The 17,770-nt window shown below is 38.5% G+C and overlaps 2 protein-coding genes across 4 annotated transcripts in view; both read right to left on the reverse strand.

Annotated features, from left to right (window-relative positions):
- Arf6 (ADP-ribosylation factor 6) overlaps positions 1 to 16,738 on the reverse strand; it is a 42,559-nt gene extending 25,821 nt beyond the window's left edge. For both annotated transcript variants that reach the window (XR_013877817.1, XM_080154597.1), the window contains exons 1-3: positions 16,467 to 16,738; positions 15,410 to 15,488; positions 14,963 to 15,011 (exon numbers count right to left, since the gene is read on the reverse strand). Coding sequence is in view for 1 of the 2 variants with exons in the window: in XM_080154597.1 (XP_080010723.1) it covers positions 14,963 to 15,011; positions 15,410 to 15,488; positions 16,467 to 16,524 (186 nt within the window). In the remaining variant the exon portion in view is untranslated. The remainder of the gene's footprint in view (positions 1 to 14,962; positions 15,012 to 15,409; positions 15,489 to 16,466) is intronic.
- Positions 1,356 to 12,738, reverse strand: LOC145314594 (uncharacterized). 2 transcript variants are annotated; one of them, XM_080154582.1, is made up of 9 exons: positions 12,037 to 12,738; positions 11,703 to 11,821; positions 11,530 to 11,596; positions 11,185 to 11,389; positions 2,462 to 10,982; positions 2,128 to 2,246; positions 1,955 to 2,021; positions 1,610 to 1,814; positions 1,356 to 1,407 (listed from the first exon to the last, which is right to left on the reverse strand). In XM_080154582.1, exon 5 carries the CDS (start codon positions 10,816 to 10,818, stop codon positions 3,733 to 3,735), a length of 7,086 nt encoding a protein of 2,361 aa, XP_080010708.1. In that variant the 5' UTR covers positions 10,819 to 10,982; positions 11,185 to 11,389; positions 11,530 to 11,596; positions 11,703 to 11,821; positions 12,037 to 12,738; the 3' UTR covers positions 1,356 to 1,407; positions 1,610 to 1,814; positions 1,955 to 2,021; positions 2,128 to 2,246; positions 2,462 to 3,732. The 2 variants fall into 2 exon arrangements, 1 of the variants encoding a protein (XP_080010708.1); XR_013877815.1 differs by lacking the exon at positions 2,462 to 10,982.
- Positions 16,739 to 17,770: the final 1,032 nt, after the last annotated feature.

A 17,770-nucleotide genomic window follows, 5' to 3' on the forward strand; every position in this document is an offset into this window, starting at 1 on the left:
GAAAGAAAAAATACTAAAATATTTATTTATCGCATAGTATTAGAGACAGCTTTCCGAGGATATTGAAATGGACAATTTTAAGATTGAAACCCAGGCCTCTCAGGGCTAACAAAACTAGTATTTAATTTCTGATTTTTATATCAATATTCGTGGATGTTATAAGATGCTAAGCCTGATTTTTCGGCATGGCTTAAAAGTGGTTCTAATCCAGCAGATATAAATCAGTTTCAAAGCCATACTGGAAAAGATTTTACAAATGCTATGATAGTCGGAAGTGTATTTTGTGTTATATTGAAAATGGTTAGAATTACTGAAGTGCACAATTAATAAGAGTTACAAAAAATAAAATTCAAAACTTTCTCTTTTTGTAGAAAAATATCCCTAATCTTAATCTTGGAATATTTTATTAGCAACATAAGTTGATTGATTGATTGATTAGCCATAGTTTCTTAGGGTTTGGGCCTAAGTAGTCATGGAGTAGGCTGAGACACTTTTGTCTAGCCACTAGGGCTATCAAGCTCCACGTTCAAGCACATTATGACTTGACCCGCTGTCTCATGAGAGCTACTCATTATTACCTCACCCTCGCCGAGTATGGCAGGTGTCCCAAATTATGTCACCGTAATGAATGACGCTCTCCGCAGAGGAGCTTGAGATAAGGGTAGTACTGATATTATGTACTTGACTATTGGGTATCCAAACTTACTCAATAATCCCCTTCTAACACAACCAGGGGAAGTTGCGTGATTATTATTGCGAATGAGAAATTCGAGTCAACACACGGAGAATTGAACTCGAACTCTCACCACCGTAGCTCAGTGTGTTACCACTGAGCCACGGCGCCCCAAAGTTTCATAATTTATATCAAAAAGTGAAATAAACAAAACACTCATGGAATTTAGAACAATTGAAAAAACACAAAATAATAAAATATTTCTGAAATAATTTAAAGGTATGAATTAGTAGTTAGTGCTTTGATGCTTTATAGGTACTTGTGAATTTTAGAAAATTTTTGCTAGAATTTTTAGAATTAAATTAAACTCATTAAACTCCTCTTAATTTTACCTTTTATTTATATGAAAAGTTATTTTTGATGTGCCCTTGTAATCTACTTTTAGACTTTTTGGAGAGTGTATTTAAATCTTCCTTTGAAGAGGTGTCATCCTTGTTACTTGCATTATTGGTTATATAAATATAATGTATTAAATGAATTTGAAAGCTCTGCTTTCTTCGTATGGTGTTATTCTTGTTCTCAAATGACAAGAGTAGATAAATATTGTACTACGACCCACTAGTTAGAGATGTAGCAGTGCGGCAGGTGTCCCAGAATGAACAACTGCCATTAAAACAATCAATGAAGCTTTCAATACTCGTTTATTCAGGTAGAATACAGCGGTTTTAAACAACCTAAAATAAAATCACAGAATTAGGTTGTTATAAATGAACTACAAATAGAACAATAAAGTATAATACAGAGTTAAAATACTAAAAATTGCATTGCTTTCTTAGTTTCTTTTAAAAGTCTTTTATTTTGATTTCGGGCTTTTCAGAATAGTGCATTTCAATAAAACAATCCAATGGTTCATTAGTCAAAGAATGTAAAACTTACTTCTCGAATCCAGCTCTTTCCACTTAATAATTTCCAGAACTACAGGCTTATCAGATCATCTCATCAACATAACCACCAGCAAATATCCACAGCAGCAATCAATACAGAACAATTCCACGGCAGTCAAGGACTTAATACTTCAGGCCACAAGCCAGATTTGAGGATAACTCCATATGAATCGGTGTTACAGTGGCAGAATTTCAGTCTAAAAACATCAATCATATACTTTATGTTAGAAGGAGCACCATTTATAGATAATCAAGGGTAACTCTGTGTTTTTAAGCTTTGACTTTGAGGCTTTCTAATTAATTTGAAGGAATTAATATAAAGGTGAGTATTCTGTACCTTAATTTTAGCGAAGGATCTCCTTTTTCGCTATTGGTTCCAAGTTCTTTGTTCCACTTGGTGAATCCTGCAACGAAAAACCATAATTAGGTGATATTTGGATAGGCAGCAATCTACACTATAACTTTGATTCCAAATTTCATTAGGTAGTTATTCAATCAACAACATTTTACCTATGGTTCTTTGTGCTCAAGCTTTCCCTCTGATCCGTCACGAGGGGCACCAACAAGCTTCTCCACTAGAGATAAAAAGAGGGCAGATCCACTCTCAACAGGCTCAGCTAATTCCAGGCCTTAATAATATCAAATTAAGCCCAAACTTTTAATGGACTACAATGCTTTTAAAGTTAACTTGGAGGCCGTTACGGTACTCATTTATTGGTTCTTTACAATTAGATAGGGGCAGTGAACTCAATAGATTTATATCTTCAACTTTGGTTTAAATGAAATCTTTGCATATACGGCTTCGCTGGGTGAATGAATTGACTATTTTTAATATTTGTTTTACCTTGTATCTCAGCAGAGACAATTTATTATTACATTTTGAGAACTTTTTCACTCGTTAGCACTTTCTGAAATGGATTAGCCCATATTATTTGATGTAGATATAGGTTTCTTTATCACTTTTTACATATATATATAATACAGTTTTAACGATAGTAAATTTAACCAATTTTTGCTTAAAAGAAACAAAATAAGTTGTTAAAAACTAATAAACTTGGAAGTAAAAAGCTCAAATTAATTTTATAAATGCTTTGAATTGATTTAAATGTGTATTTTGTACCAAAAAATAACAATTTTCTTTAAACTTTTAGATAGACTATTTTTCCTTGCTTATATTAAGATGGCTGACGTTAGACTGATACAACGAATATAGAGATTTGAACGCTTGCGCGTCATAGATTAATCACATACATAGATTGGATAATATTTCATATTATTTTTTACAAAATTAAACATTCTTTGCTAAAAATGAATTTGAAAATAAAAATGGCTTGTGCATTAAACAATTACAATTTAATATAAATTTAAGTTTTGTAAGTAATTAGCATTATTTCCGATACATATTTTTTGCTCTATGGTGAAGAAATAGGTTGCGTGAATTTACTTTAACATATTTTAAATTACTAAACTTTGGCCTTGTTATGGAAGCCTTCTCTCAGTCTTCGTGGGGTGATTTGACTGGATTCCTTCTAAATATAAAACACTCCCCCAGGCAAAAAATCCACGAAAATCATCCCAGGTGTCTTCAGTTCCGGCCCTTACGGAGCTCACAGAACCAGTTTGAACTTTGAACTTTGAACTTTGACAAATATTATTTGAACTTTTACTTTGAACTTTGACAGAAATAAATCTTTGAACTTTTACTTTGAACTTTGACAGAATTAAATCTTTGAACTTTTACTTTGAACTGTAGTTTTAACTTTGAACTTTTAACTTTGACAGAAAATAAAATTTTTGAACTTTTACTTTGAACTATAGTTTTAACTTTGAACTTTGAACTTTGACAGAAAATAAAATTTGAACTTTTACTTTGAGCTATAGTTTTAATTGAACATTACATAATTTTAAAATCAGGTAAAACTTTGTACTTTACTAAAACTTTGATAAAATTTGGCATTGTTTAATTAATAACACAGAGCAATTGTCTTATGTTTTACTTTGGTCACGGAGCACTTGTCGCGTGATTTTACAATTTAATAGATTGATAAATTGATAGATTGAGAGTTTGAAAATTTGAAAACATGATAAATTGAAAGATTGAGAGAAAGGATAGAACTATGTGCTGTACTTACGGACCCATTGGAGATGGACTGCCTCAACATCTGCCTCCGCCAGCTGTCCTCCAAGCTCTAACTCGTGCTCCTGGTGCACCACCGCCAGGCCTCTCACCGCTCGCTTGGTTGTCCTCATATCCTTCTCCCCGTGGTTTCTATACTCTATCGTCACCTCTCGTACGTGCCCATCCCTAGATATGTGCACTTCTCTGGCTCTGCCAATCCTCCATATACACGTACCTAGGGGGCTACTGCCATCTCTACGGAACATGACTATGTCTCCTGCCCCAACCTCTCCAACATTTTTACTCCACTTCTTGGGCTTTGGTACATACTCACCAACTTTCAACTCTTTCCACGCTTCCCACCAGGATCTTTCCACATCCTCCATGGCTTCCAACATCTTGCCAGGCCTTTCCACCGTTAACTGGCCCCCAGGTGCTCTGTTATTATTCCTGCCCAACAATAACCTGGATGGAGTTATCAAATCCAGTTGATCAATGTTCTGATACCTCGATCCTAAACACAAAGGCATCGAGTTCAAATCGTTACAACAGAACGACAACGCTGTCTCAAACTCCAACGGCGTGAACTTCAGCCCCTTGAACGCCACATTGAGAATCTCCTTGATGGACCGTATCGACCTCTCTACCACTCCTTGGTAATTCGAACTCTTAACGGGAGCAAGCTCAACCGTTAATTTGGCGCCCTTCTCCTGGTTCAACAGGTTCTGCACACTGGCTACACATATGTCAGCTGTCTCGAAAGCTCTCACTAGCTGGGTGCCATTATCTATCTTGACTAGACATGGGATGCCATACCGATTAATGTGGCGGGTAAGGGTTAACAAAAAACTTTCTGTGTCATACCCAGTCATACTATACGCCGCCACAGCCAGCGTCGCCGGACACTTGTACACCGCCGCCCACAATTTCATCGGAAATCTATGTGTGCCATAACTGCATCTTCCTTCTACAGGCCCAAACAAGTCAATCATACAAGTTGTGTATGCCGGCGCTATCTTCAACCGGCACGGGTCTACAGCACAAAACTCTCTCTCTATCTCCTTGGCCTTGTATCGCCGACAAAAGAAACAGTTCTTTTTTACCTCAATCGCCAAAGAGTTGCCCTCTAAGATAAAGGCGTGTTCTCTGCTCCTTCTCAATGTTGCAATGGATCCTCCATGGTGCGTCACATTCTCATGGCAGTGACGCATGATACTGTACGCCACCGGACTGTACCTGTCCAGCACAGGCTTGGCAAAGGCCAACTTCTCTAGATCCAGCATATTTTCCGCCAATGCATCGTTGCCTCCCGGTAAGATCCTCCCATGGTGGTACATAATGCCATCCTTAACTGTGCCAATGCTTTTTAACTTGTCTCGACTGTTGAATTTAGTTACCTCTGCCGTAGTCTTGCTAAAAACATATTTTTCCGCTCTCTTCAAAACATGCTCATCAACATCCACCAACACAGTGCCAGACACAACACTAAACTTGTTGCTGCTCCTCCGCCGCCAAATATCAACAATCTTCAAACATACAGCAATCAGCCGGACATACCTATCCCACGGGACCTTACTCGGGTTAACCAAGTAATGTGAAAACTCGTACCTCTCAACCATCCTCGCCGAAAAATTAGCCAGCACCAGCCCACGGCTTTCTTTGTTCCTCATCTCCTTCAGCGCCGCAACTTTCGTGTCCTGGTCAAGGGTAATCTCATCAATACTTCTCGTTGGCCACTCTGACTCTGGCCTGCTCATCCAAGCCTTTCCATCCTGCCACTCCGATCCAGGCCCAATCTCTGGGGATCCATCAGGTCTAGTCAATATATCAGCTATGTTCTGTGCTGACTCAACGTGGCGCCAACTCGTCACGTCACAGAATCGCCTTACCTCAATCGCCAGGTTGCGGATGCCAGTCTGCAGTGGTCGTGTATCACAGTGGATCCAGTATAGCGCAACCATTGAATCTGTAACATAGGTGATCTTCTTGACATAATTCTCAAAATTAAGTTTAACTAGGTGAGCCAATACACATCCCATGGCACATGCTGTCATCTCAGCTTTGGGGATGGTTAGTTTGGTGGTCAGCTTTGACTTGGACGCCACCATTCTGGTTACAAACCCGCCTGACAACAACTTCATTCTTGCGTGGACGACGCTACCAGCTAGCACCTGACTTGCATCTGTAGACACAATCAATTCAACCCCATGCTCTACATCCACAGGGTTACAGAACACACTACGTGTGAATCGTATGTTCCTTAGTTGCTGGACCATCATCAAATTTTCCACCCAAGTGTCTAGGTAGTTGTCCGGCAGGATCTCGTTCCACTCTGTCCCCAGTGAACAGATGGAACACATGTCAATTTTTAGTTTATTGGACCTCGGTGACACTAACCCGAGAGGGTCCCAGCACTCCATGGTTTTGCCCAACAGAATCCTTTTTGTGAACATGACCCGCAGCGCTTCCTTCAGGTCACCGGTCACTTCTTCTGGCACTTTACCTCGCTTCTTTTTGCCCAGGAACAAAGGTTTCACCTCGAGGGATATTGTGTCTTCCTTCGGCCGCCAACAATACCCAACGAGCCCAACACTTTCTCCATCTACAGACACTTGTTCATCCGGGTCGTGACCACTCCTCGTGACCGCTTTGACCGACTGCTGGCCCATTTCTAATACCTTTACCAGCTGCTCTCCTGCTAAGTCGCGTGTCTTCTCATCACGGTGGGCAGAAACAATATCATCCATGTAGGCTTTCTTTCGGATCACAGCTGCTCCAATCCGAAGCTCTGGTTGTTTGGCTTCAGCTATGTCCGCAACCATCTTAAAACCGTGGATGGTTTGGTTTCCTGAACTCTTGATCCCATAAATAATTGTTCTGACCACGTAAACAATGACTGCTCCAAGCAGGGACAATCCATCAATCCACAGGAACTTGTGATATCTATAATGCTGCGGCTGCAAGAACACGGAATTGTATGCCATCCGGATGTCGGCGCTAAGGGCAGCCCCTCCGCATCTGAATCCAATCAACAAGTGCAACAAATTAGCCAGCTGGTTACTTCCCTTACATAATATGTCATTTAGGCTCTTGCCTGTCTTGGTCTTGGAACTGCCGTCAAACACAAGCCGAACCGGGGTAGATATACTGTGGCTGTTATGGACAATGCGCCACGGAATCACATATCCAGCTTTTCTGGCCTCCACCTGTTCCTCTGGCGGCAGCGCCGCTAATGGTGCTACAAACCCATTATCCGCCAACTTGTTAAAACTCCGCAGGATCTCCTCTCTGGCAACTTCACTCTTGTTGGCTAACTTGACCTGAGTGCCCAATATCTTTTCGGCAACGTAGGTATTATCTGCCAAAGCTGATTCAGGATTCTCAGTAAATGGCAGGTAAGCAAATAACCTCCTCTGCTCGGCATCATAGCTGACACTTTGCTCTATATCATGTTGTTCACGTTCTTCCAACAATGATTCTTTCTCCACTCGCTCACCTTTCTTGCACTCGGAACAGACGCGGCACTTGACACAACGGTATGACATATCTGCACCTATCTGGTCTATCATCTGGTATTCCTTGAGCATCTTACTTGGTCCGGCGGCAAAAACGTGGTGGACAAACACATCATCCTCATCCATTAAGGGGTTCTCGGCTCCAGCATAATGCGAACATACCTCATGATGGTGATCAATGGTTGTGGCACTTTCATGAATCATCCCATTGTTGGAAAACAAACAGTCTCTCTGATATCTATATGCTTTAAACTCTGCAGTTAAAAATGCAGCAGGTCCCATCAGATGAGCGCGGCTCATAACATCTTTCCAAACTTCATGTGGTCCAGCTAATATCCCGTTGTGGCCTCCATATCCAGCCAACCTGGATTTCATAATGCAGAGTCCACCTGGTAAGGTAAGTACCACCTGTGGGTAATATAAGTTGTATTGAATGCCAATCATGATATCAACCGGCTGTCCTCCAATTTCAGGTTCAGTTGTCGGCATCTTTGCGGCAGGATGGCTCTTAGTAAAGACGGCATTAAGTTCTTCCCATACCTGTTTCAGCGGCCACTCTGGGAAACGTGTGCTAACTTTGTCCATTTGCAGGCCTTCAATGGTCGCAACCCGTCTTTTACCATCTTCACTTACCATCGGCAGCCAGAAACGCTCAATGCCATAGGGGATCTCAACCCTCTGGCCGCCAGCTACCTCAAGGGCGGTGGGGCCAGGCCGCTGCGTCTCTGTATCCAACGACGCACATGCCCGTGTGCTCAGGCAGGCTCCATAGCAACCGTTGTCGTAAAACAGGAGCAGCTTCTCACCGTTGGTTCCTTTTACATATTGCAACATGTATATGGGCTGGTTCTGTATACTTGGCTCCACTATGACGTCGTCAACTTTACCTCGGCCGCCGCTGGCGGCGAAACTCGCGTATACATCTCTGTCACCTTTGTCGGGCAAAGCATGATAACTGGCAAAGAAAAACCTGACATCGGTTGGTAGCAGCTTCTCGTCCAGGGAACGTTTAAATTCTGCCTCCTTCTCCATGTTGGCTTCCAGGTGATAGGTGCAGATGGCGATATGGTTCTTCCACACATCTGGCTTGTCCTTACAGGTTCCTTCATTGCAGATCCACTTGCTGTCACAGTACGGTTCGTGTTCTTTGAACCAGGCCTCCCTATTCTTCATGTCAAACTTGGCATCTAATCTCAGACATCTGTAGCATGCCTCTGCTTTCACCGTCCTACCGAACCTTCTCTTGACACGAGTTTCTTGGAACACTTCACAATACGCCAGGGATGTATGTGAACCTGGGCACAATCTACACTTAACTTGTTTCGCCTGTCTGCTTTTGTTCATCATAATGGCGGCAGCAGCATCTCCACTTGTCTTCTTGTCTTTATCTTTAGCCTTCTTCTTTTCCTTGTTGTTGGCGTGGGACACGGACCCGTTGTTGGCCGCAGCCGGATCGGCACCAGCTGAACTTGCTTCAGCGGTAACGTAGCTTTTTGCGGAACCGGCGGAACTTTCAATAGCTTGGGCGGCCGTATTAACAACTCCTTCTCCATCACTGCTCAACTCACAATCTGCTGGCATCACACTGTACTTGGATGTGACTTGTTTCCTTGACTTGCTGCTGTCATAGTAACGTGTGCCAGACGTCACCATGATATCTATTTTAGCCGTGACCTCCCACAACATGGTCTGCAGAAATTGTGTCAGGGTCTTGATCATCATAGACTTGGTCTGTCTGGTACCAGGGTCAGTTCTTTTCTCAGCCAACAGAATCTTGTGAAATTCAATGAGGTCATCTTTCAACAACGCACCTGACAGGACAGCCAATACCGGTGACGACTCATACATATCCAGGATCTTATGTTGTGTAGCTAGCTTGGTGAGTGCTACAAGCTTCTGCTCAACTTTTATCAGCCAGCTGCGTTTTTCAAACAAGTTATCCGGGCAGGATCCACAGGCTTTGATTTCGCTTGATTTCGCGGAAAATAACAGTTCAGGCTTGCCGTACACTACCTTCAGGTGATCCATGGCTTCCTTGTACGTCTCTAGGTTGAGGATACAGTCCTTTGCGATACCAACCACGCATTCAAATTTAAGCTTTAGGTATTTCTCGTGCTCGTTGAATCCACCCATTGTTTCAAAGAATAGCTCCATCTGTGTTTGGAAGCTATAAAAGTCGAGGTTGCCGTGACCCGACTCGCCACTAAAAGTGGGAGGTTTGAGCTTGACCTTGTTGACACCAGCATCGTTAGTTCCAGGCGCAAGTCCAGCTTCGTCATACAGCACATCAAGGTGGGCTCTGGCCATTCGTTGGGCATTTATGCAGCTCTGCTCAGCTTCGTCCAACATCTCTACGGCACTGCAATCTCCGCAACTCGTTGCACACTTCAACAGGTCACTTATCTTCTTTTGGAAGTCTCTGTGTTGCTCCGAAGCCTGCTTGAACAAGGTTTCCCCTCCTTTGATCTCATTGGTGGCCCTCGTCTTTAACTTCATCAGCTGTTTGTATGCGCTGGTCACATACATAGTGTTGTCACTCAAATTCTTCAAACCATAATCTAAGCGTTGCCGGTGTACAGAGGACGCCTGATTTCCCGCGGCGGCACTCTCAGATGGCGGCGGCGGCTGGGGCGGCTGTATCCTTGCTTCCTCCTTCCTCCTTAACTCCTGGGCTTCCCACAGTTGCTTCCTGAGGCCGTTTAAGTGTGCCAGACATTCGCTTGAATTGATACTGTCATCCTCGGTGAACTCATCACAAGGGTTGCTTTTGAAGAACACTACAGCATTTGATAACTCATTCACTAATGTATGAACTTCACTGTTTATTGTTTCAGCCTGGGCTGTTGGGACATGAGCTGGGTTTATAAACACCAGATTATTGTCCCAGGTGAAAGTCACTCTTTCAATAACATCAATATGTTTCTTTATTTGAGCCTTTGCCATTTTACTGCGGCGTTTATCACTGGCTTTCGGCGGTGGCTGTTGCTGCTCCGGCGGCGGCAAAGGTTGCAGGCCTGCCTGCAGCTGTACCGGCGGTGGTGGCTCTCTAGCTGGCGATGTCGGCACTCTAACCGGCGGTGTCGGCACTCTTGGCGGCGGGGTTGGCGTCCTTGGTGGCACCAACGGCTGTGTTGGGTCACACGCCGCTACAACAGTTGCTTGACTTATACGTGACTCCGGCCGTTCCTCGTCACCAGTCGCAAACACCTCGCAGTCACAGGCTTGTCCTGGCGGGCACTGACATTCGCTGGTTCTTCGAAGGTTGTGGTGCTGACTAAACACCGTTGCCAAACTGTCGTTTCTAAACACTGATTGCTCTGTGGAAGTTCGCAGCTGTTGAATACCAGCCACACTCAGGTCTCCATAACTCCAATTCGTGTCTCTATCAACATCGTTCTGGTGGCGTTGGTCAGTATATGATCTTCTGTCCCTGATCCCGTTGATCAAATCGTTTACTCTGGAGTCTGTCTCCTCGTACACTCCCTCAGCTCGTGCTATACTCGAACTGCGGTAACCATGGAATTCCGGCGGCGATGAGGAGGCTTCTCTGGGGCTCGTGTAGCTCATAGGTTGCTCTGGGTAGCGAACTCTTGTTTAAAACTGTACTACGACCCACTAGTTAGAGATGTAGCAGTGCGGCAGGTGTCCCAGAATGAACAACTGCCATTAAAACAATCAATGAAGCTTTCAATACTCGTTTATTCAGGTAGAATACAGCGGTTTTAAACAACCTAAAATAAAATCACAGAATTAGGTTGTTATAAATGAACTACAAATAGAACAATAAAGTATAATACAGAGTTAAAATACTAAAAATTGCATTGCTTTCTTAGTTTCTTTTAAAAGTCTTTTATTTTGATTTCGGGCTTTTCAGAATAGTGCATTTCAATAAAACAATCCAATGGTTCATTAGTCAAAGAATGTAAAACTTACTTCTCGAATCCAGCTCTTTCCACTTAATAATTTCCAGAACTACAGGCTTATCAGATCATCTCATCAACATAACCACCAGCAAATATCCACAGCAGCAATCAATACAGAACAATTCCACGGCAGTCAAGGACTTAATACTTCAGGCCACAAGCCAGATTTGAGGATAACTCCATATGAATCGGTGTTACAGTGGCAGAATTTCAGTCTAAAAACATCAATCATATACTTTATGTTAGAAGGAGCACCATTTATAGATAATCAAGGGTAACTCTGTGTTTTTAAGCTTTGACTTTGAGGCTTTCTAATTAATTTGAAGGAATTAATATAAAGGTGAGTATTCTGTACCTTAATTTTAGCGAAGGATCTCCTTTTTCGCTATTGGTTCCAAGTTCTTTGTTCCACTTGGTGAATCCTGCAACGAAAAACCATAATTAGGTGATATTTGGATAGGCAGCAATCTACACTATAACTTTGATTCCAAATTTCATTAGGTAGTTATTCAATCAACAACATTTTACCTATGGTTCTTTGTGCTCAAGCTTTCCCTCTGATCCGTCACGAGGGGCACCAACAAGCTTCTCCACTAGAGATAAAAAGAGGGCAGATCCACTCTCAACAGGCTCAGCTAATTCCAGGCCTTAATAATATCAAATTAAGCCCAAACTTTTAATGGACTACAATGCTTTTAAAGTTAACTTGGAGGCCGTTACGGTACTCATTTATTGGTTCTTTACAATTAGATAGGGGCAGTGAACTCAATAGATTTATATCTTCAACTTTGGTTTAAATGAAATCTTTGCATATACGGCTTCGCTGGGTGAATGAATTGACTATTTTTAATATTTGTTTTACCTTGTATCTCAGCAGAGACAATTTATTATTACATTTTGAGAACTTTTTCACTCGTTAGCACTTTCTGAAATGGATTAGCCCATATTATTTGATGTAGATATAGGTTTCTTTATCACTTTTTACATATATATATAATACAGTTTTAACGATAGTAAATTTAACCAATTTTTGCTTAAAAGAAACAAAATAAGTTGTTAAAAACTAATAAACTTGGAAGTAAAAAGCTCAAATTAATTTTATAAATGCTTTGAATTGATTTAAATGTGTATTTTGTACCAAAAAATAACAATTTTCTTTAAACTTTTAGATAGACTATTTTTCCTTGCTTATATTAAGATGGCTGACGTTAGACTGATACAACGAATATAGAGATTTGAACGCTTGCGCGTCATAGATTAATCACATACATAGATTGGATAATATTTCATATTATTTTTTACAAAATTAAACATTCTTTGCTAAAAATGAATTTGAAAATAAAAATGGCTTGTGCATTAAACAATTACAATTTAATATAAATTTAAGTTTTGTAAGTAATTAGCATTATTTCCGATACATATTTTTTGCTCTATGGTGAAGAAATAGGTTGCGTGAATTTACTTTAACATATTTTAAATTACTAAACTTTGGCCTTGTTATGGAAGCCTTCTCTCAGTCTTCGTGGGGTGATTTGACTGGATTCCTTCTAAATATAAAACAAATATATTACATCTAAAAAATGCATTTTCAGCAATTTTTGTCCATCTTTAAAGAGCATTCTGAAAGTCTAAAATGTATTATAATTTTATAAAACAACCTAATTAATGTGCTTAGAAGAGCATCAATAAAGTACAGAAAAAGTAACAAAATTACTTAGATATATCTATAAAGCGTAAGATACTTATTTAATTACAAGAAAAAATATTTCAACTTTATGAGTTTCCCTTTCATATTAGAAGAATCTGCCTCGCGTCACTTCATACGAGTTTATAAGTGCAACCGTGTTTTGCATTTACCATGGGTTTCAAGAAACATGTAAAAATAATCCAATTTTTAATAAACTAGGTATGTAGGAATGGGGTTAAGCTGTGGATCTTTGTACTTTGAGTCTTAAGATAATTTTCAAAATCACTTTTAAAAATAGTTAAGAGGTAGTTTGAAGCCAACCGACACCTCCCCTCTTGTGATTGACCCCCTAAAGGTTAGAGAAGAGAAGAATATTAAGTATTAATGAAGCAAATTATTCTAAAGAGATTAACGATAAGGTTGTGCTCATCAACTTCCTATTTGGATTAGGCGATCTTGTAGACCAAAGAGTTGAATATCACTTAGTCGCCCTATATCATATAACACAAATGTAGTAAGTTTTTTTTATGGAGCTATTGATCTCGTAAACTGCAGTGTAGGTGTTTTTAAGAGAAGCTTTACAATTGTCATAGTCTGGACCACTTTCCCAATTTTTATTAAGTTCAGAACACGAAGAAAAAATCACCCAAAAAGATACTTAATCTTCTCTATTTTGCTACTCTAAAAACTCCTTAGAAAGGGTTATGTCTGTGTTATTGAACAAGGATGACAACATGCATAAAAGCGAAGCACTGAAACGGTAGGACAAACGGACATTAACACTTGTATAGTGTCAGAATTTATTAATAAGAATATAAATGTATAAGAGTCGAAGCAAAATTGTAAGTAAATTTGTTTAAAAACGAGATAATGATTATGGACATACTTACATTTTTAGGACTTGTTTATAGAGTTGCGTCGCTTATAACGTTATACTGTGTTATCCCAGGAATCAATGTACCAAAAATTAGATAAATCGGGTGATTAGATCACATAAAAATTTGTTGTTAAAGAAGTAAAAAAAATCAACATGTTTAAAATAGACGTACGGACATTTTGGTAATGATCATAGAGTTGCTACGCTTTCTAAATCGTACCTAACTACAACAGGAATCACCATGCAAAATTTGAAATCGATAGGACAATTCTAACATGCCTAAATCAACGAAAAAAGCTATCCGTTACGGACGGACTGACGTACGGACGGACCGACCCTAATTATAGAAAAGCTTCGCTTTAAAAATTAGACTTTGTTTACCATGAAATGTATTTTAACCTCCTTGGCATTTAAATATATTTTTAAATATGTAGGTACTTTAAAGATATTTTAGATAGAACAAGGATGACAACATCCATAAAAGCGAAGCACTTAAACAGTAGGACAAACGGACATTAACACTTATATAGTGTCAGAACTGAATAATCATAATATAAATGTATAAGAGTCAAAGCAAAATTGTAAGTAAAATGTGTTGAAAAACTGCTTGATTCAGGATAATGTTTATGGACATACTTACATTTCTAGGACTTGATTATAGAGTTGCTTCGCTTATTACATTATACTTTGTTGTCCCAGGAATCAATATACCAAAAATCAGATCAATCGGATGATTAGATCACATAAAAATTTGTTGTTAAAAAAGTAAAAAATCAACATGTTTAAAATGGACGTACGGACATTTTGGTGATGATTATAGAGTTGCTACGCTTTCTAAATCGTACCTAACTATTAAAGGAATCACCATACAAAATTTGAAATCGATAGGACAATTCTAACATGCCTAAATTAACGAAAAAAGCTATCCGTTACGGACGTACGGACGGACGTACGGACGTTCGGACGTACGGACGGACCGACCCTAATTATAGAAAAGCTTCGCTTTTAAAAACAACTCCATATAATAATTCAACCTTTTCTTTAAAAAAGGAAATGTATTATTATAGTGTCTTTTCTTTCATTAAATAATATAATTTAGCATTGTTAGGATCTAAATTAAATCAATATACAGCACAGTAATTATAACTTTACTTTTAAGTACCTATCGATTCTCAATTTCATTTCTCATATTCTAGTTCATAGATAGATAAAATAAAGACTTACCCAAACATTAAATTTTACATTCTTATAAGCAACTGTTTCTACGTTAAAACCTGTACAAAATGGCTTTTTATTACCTCTATCAATTTGGTAATCTAACTACTACAGGCGCAGATACTTAAATTTTAATAGATGGTCTGGTTTTCCAACAGACAACCATCCCTTTCATTGCCTGACCTTTGTAAAAATGTCTTAATAGGACTGAGTATTACGAAAGCCTCTCTTGAATTGAAATACATATAAATAAGGGAGGGGGGGTATTTTTCGTGTGTTATTTTTTACTTTAGGGTAGGTTAACTGGGTACAGGGTAGCTCCGCAGAGGTTAAGCAAAGTAATAACTCCTTATTTTCAATTTTAAAAAAAGGGACATAGAGGTGCTCTTAAGGCACTTTAAGGGAAAGCAAATTAAAGATATATATTGATAGGTTTAGGTATCTAAAAAAGCCATTCCTACGGTAGGTATTGTGTTAACAGACTGTCCCAGTTTTAATTTGTACAGGATTGTGGTTTTACCCGCTGCGTCTAACCCTGAAATATTAGATTAATTAGTAATAGGATGTTCGTACATTTATCTCCAAGCCTTTCTGTTCGGATAAGTATTAAGAACTATAGGTAGAGTTATCGAAATTTTTGTCGTACAATTTTTTAAAAAGTTTCGCTAAAATTGTTGAACGTACACGTACAAGTAGAACTAAAAACAACACAGATATTCTCTAGAATTATTATGAAGCAAAGAAATAAAGTTGAAACCTTTCATTTAAACAAAATTGTATTTAAAGGGGGGGGGGGGGGGCGAAAGTGACACTTTTTGAAACCAAAACTAAAAGTCAACAAAGGAACTCAACTGAAAAAAGAGTTACAGGTCTGAAATTTTGCATGGCAGTTGCTTTATAGGGGTACAATATTATATGGAACTGTGAAGAAACGGCGGCGCAACCGCCGAAAACCGCCGTTTCCCGCCAATATTATTTTTGCCTTTTCTCGGCGGTTTTCGGCGGTTGCGCCGCCGTTTCTTCACAGTTCCATATTGTACCCCTATAAAGCAACTGCCATGCAAAATCTCAGACCTGTAACTCTTTTTTTTAGTTGAGTTCCTTTGACTTTTAGTTTTGGTTTCAAAAAAGTGTCACTTTCGCCCCCCCCCCCCCTTATTAAAAAAATCATTATTATTCAAACTGATTTACTTATAGATTTATTCTTATGTAAAAGAGGAAGGATATTTGTCTATGTACCGAAAGATCTCGCTAATCACTGAACCAAATTAGATCTCCTTCTTATCTCTGAAGGTTTTTATATCTTTGGTTGAAAGGTACATTAACCCTCCCAATAGTTAACCCTATTAAAATAGAAAAAAAAAATTATTGAAAACTTAATTTTAACATCATACCTAACAGTTGCAGTAATCGCCATGCTAAGTTTGAAATATATACGACTATTCTATCATGTCAAAATTAACTATAAGAGCTATCCGTTAAACGGATTGACCCTTATTATAGAAAATATTACCTAACATTAGAATCCGCATCTCTTTATTCCCAAACACCTTGGATAATATCTTCCCCATCTTGGAAAAATATTTTTAGTTCACTTGAAAAAATATGCTTAAAGTCACTTTAAAATTATCTTTTTTTATAACAGAATACACTTTTCTAATATTATTTTACACCATGATTTAAAATCACTGATTCATTTCTTCACTATAACTTTTCTTTTTCAAAAGTTGAAAAAATATGTTTTGGTTTCATCTGTTGGTCATCATCTTTTCCAAAGTATCATTTTTTTCTGAAAAAGAATTTAAAATTTTTATTGAGATATTTTTCTTAAATGGGTGCTTTTAGTGAATTATATATTTTTTCTGTTGAATACTGTAAACTACAGCTATAGGACATATATTTGAAAGAATTTCAATTTTCAACCAGGTAGTTATAAAAATATCAATACTTGAAAATCATGGTTTTTGGATATATGCAACATAAATGGCTGTCCTGTTTTCACAAAAACAGCATGGTGAATATTTTGGTGGTGCTTAGTTGATTTTAATACAAAATAATTTATGCTAGATGATATTCTTGTGTATCTCATGCTTGCATTCAAACTTGTTAAATGCACTTCATGCAACTATCCCTTTAGATAATAAGGACTTAAAAATTAATCACTATGTTATATATATCTCAATAATGCAAGCGAGAAAGGCTTGGATTTAAACCAGAGAAATAATCTTTTAACCGGCGGTTATTTAATTAAGCAAAATAATATAATTCAGCTTACAAATATACATAAAAATCAAATAACTTACATCCGGACCATATCCTCTGGAAGTATATTAACATAACAGTAACTCCTATATATTATGACTTATCACTCAACGCTTATTAGTGCAAAAAAAACTGTATATCCTTTTATCAAAAGGAAGTAAAAATAAATAATGCTTTATTTTCAACAAATTAACAATATAAATATATATTTTGAATTTTAAAATATTAACCTTATTTCACTTCAAATGACTAAGGCTTGTAAGCTTAGTACCAAGTAGGTGTAGCTAGAGAAATTTCATATGAAAATAATCACTGAAGCTTAAGAATAAATTATAATCATATATACACACAAACACACTCACACATAGAGTAGAACGAACAGAAGTAGAACTTAGTAGAGAGGGTAGTCACGAACGGAACCGGTTTAACTCATACACATACACACATATTCATATATCAATATAAAACGGACACTCCAACACACAATGAAAACACTCACACACACACAGACTACACAAAGTCACACACACACACTCTTGCACTTGACACCAACTG

The sequence above is a fragment of the Acartia tonsa genome, chromosome 1 (assembly GCF_053477335.1).
Source record: "Acartia tonsa isolate MP-2025a chromosome 1, ASM5347733v1, whole genome shotgun sequence".
In the NCBI taxonomy this organism is placed as follows: Eukaryota; Metazoa; Arthropoda; class Copepoda; order Calanoida; family Acartiidae; genus Acartia; species Acartia tonsa.

Excerpts from the sequence above, each read along its gene's own strand:
- LOC145314594 (XM_080154582.1), bottom strand. The coding sequence starts at position 10,818 with ATGAGCTACACGAGCCCCAGAGAAGCCTCCTCATCGCCGCCGGAATTC.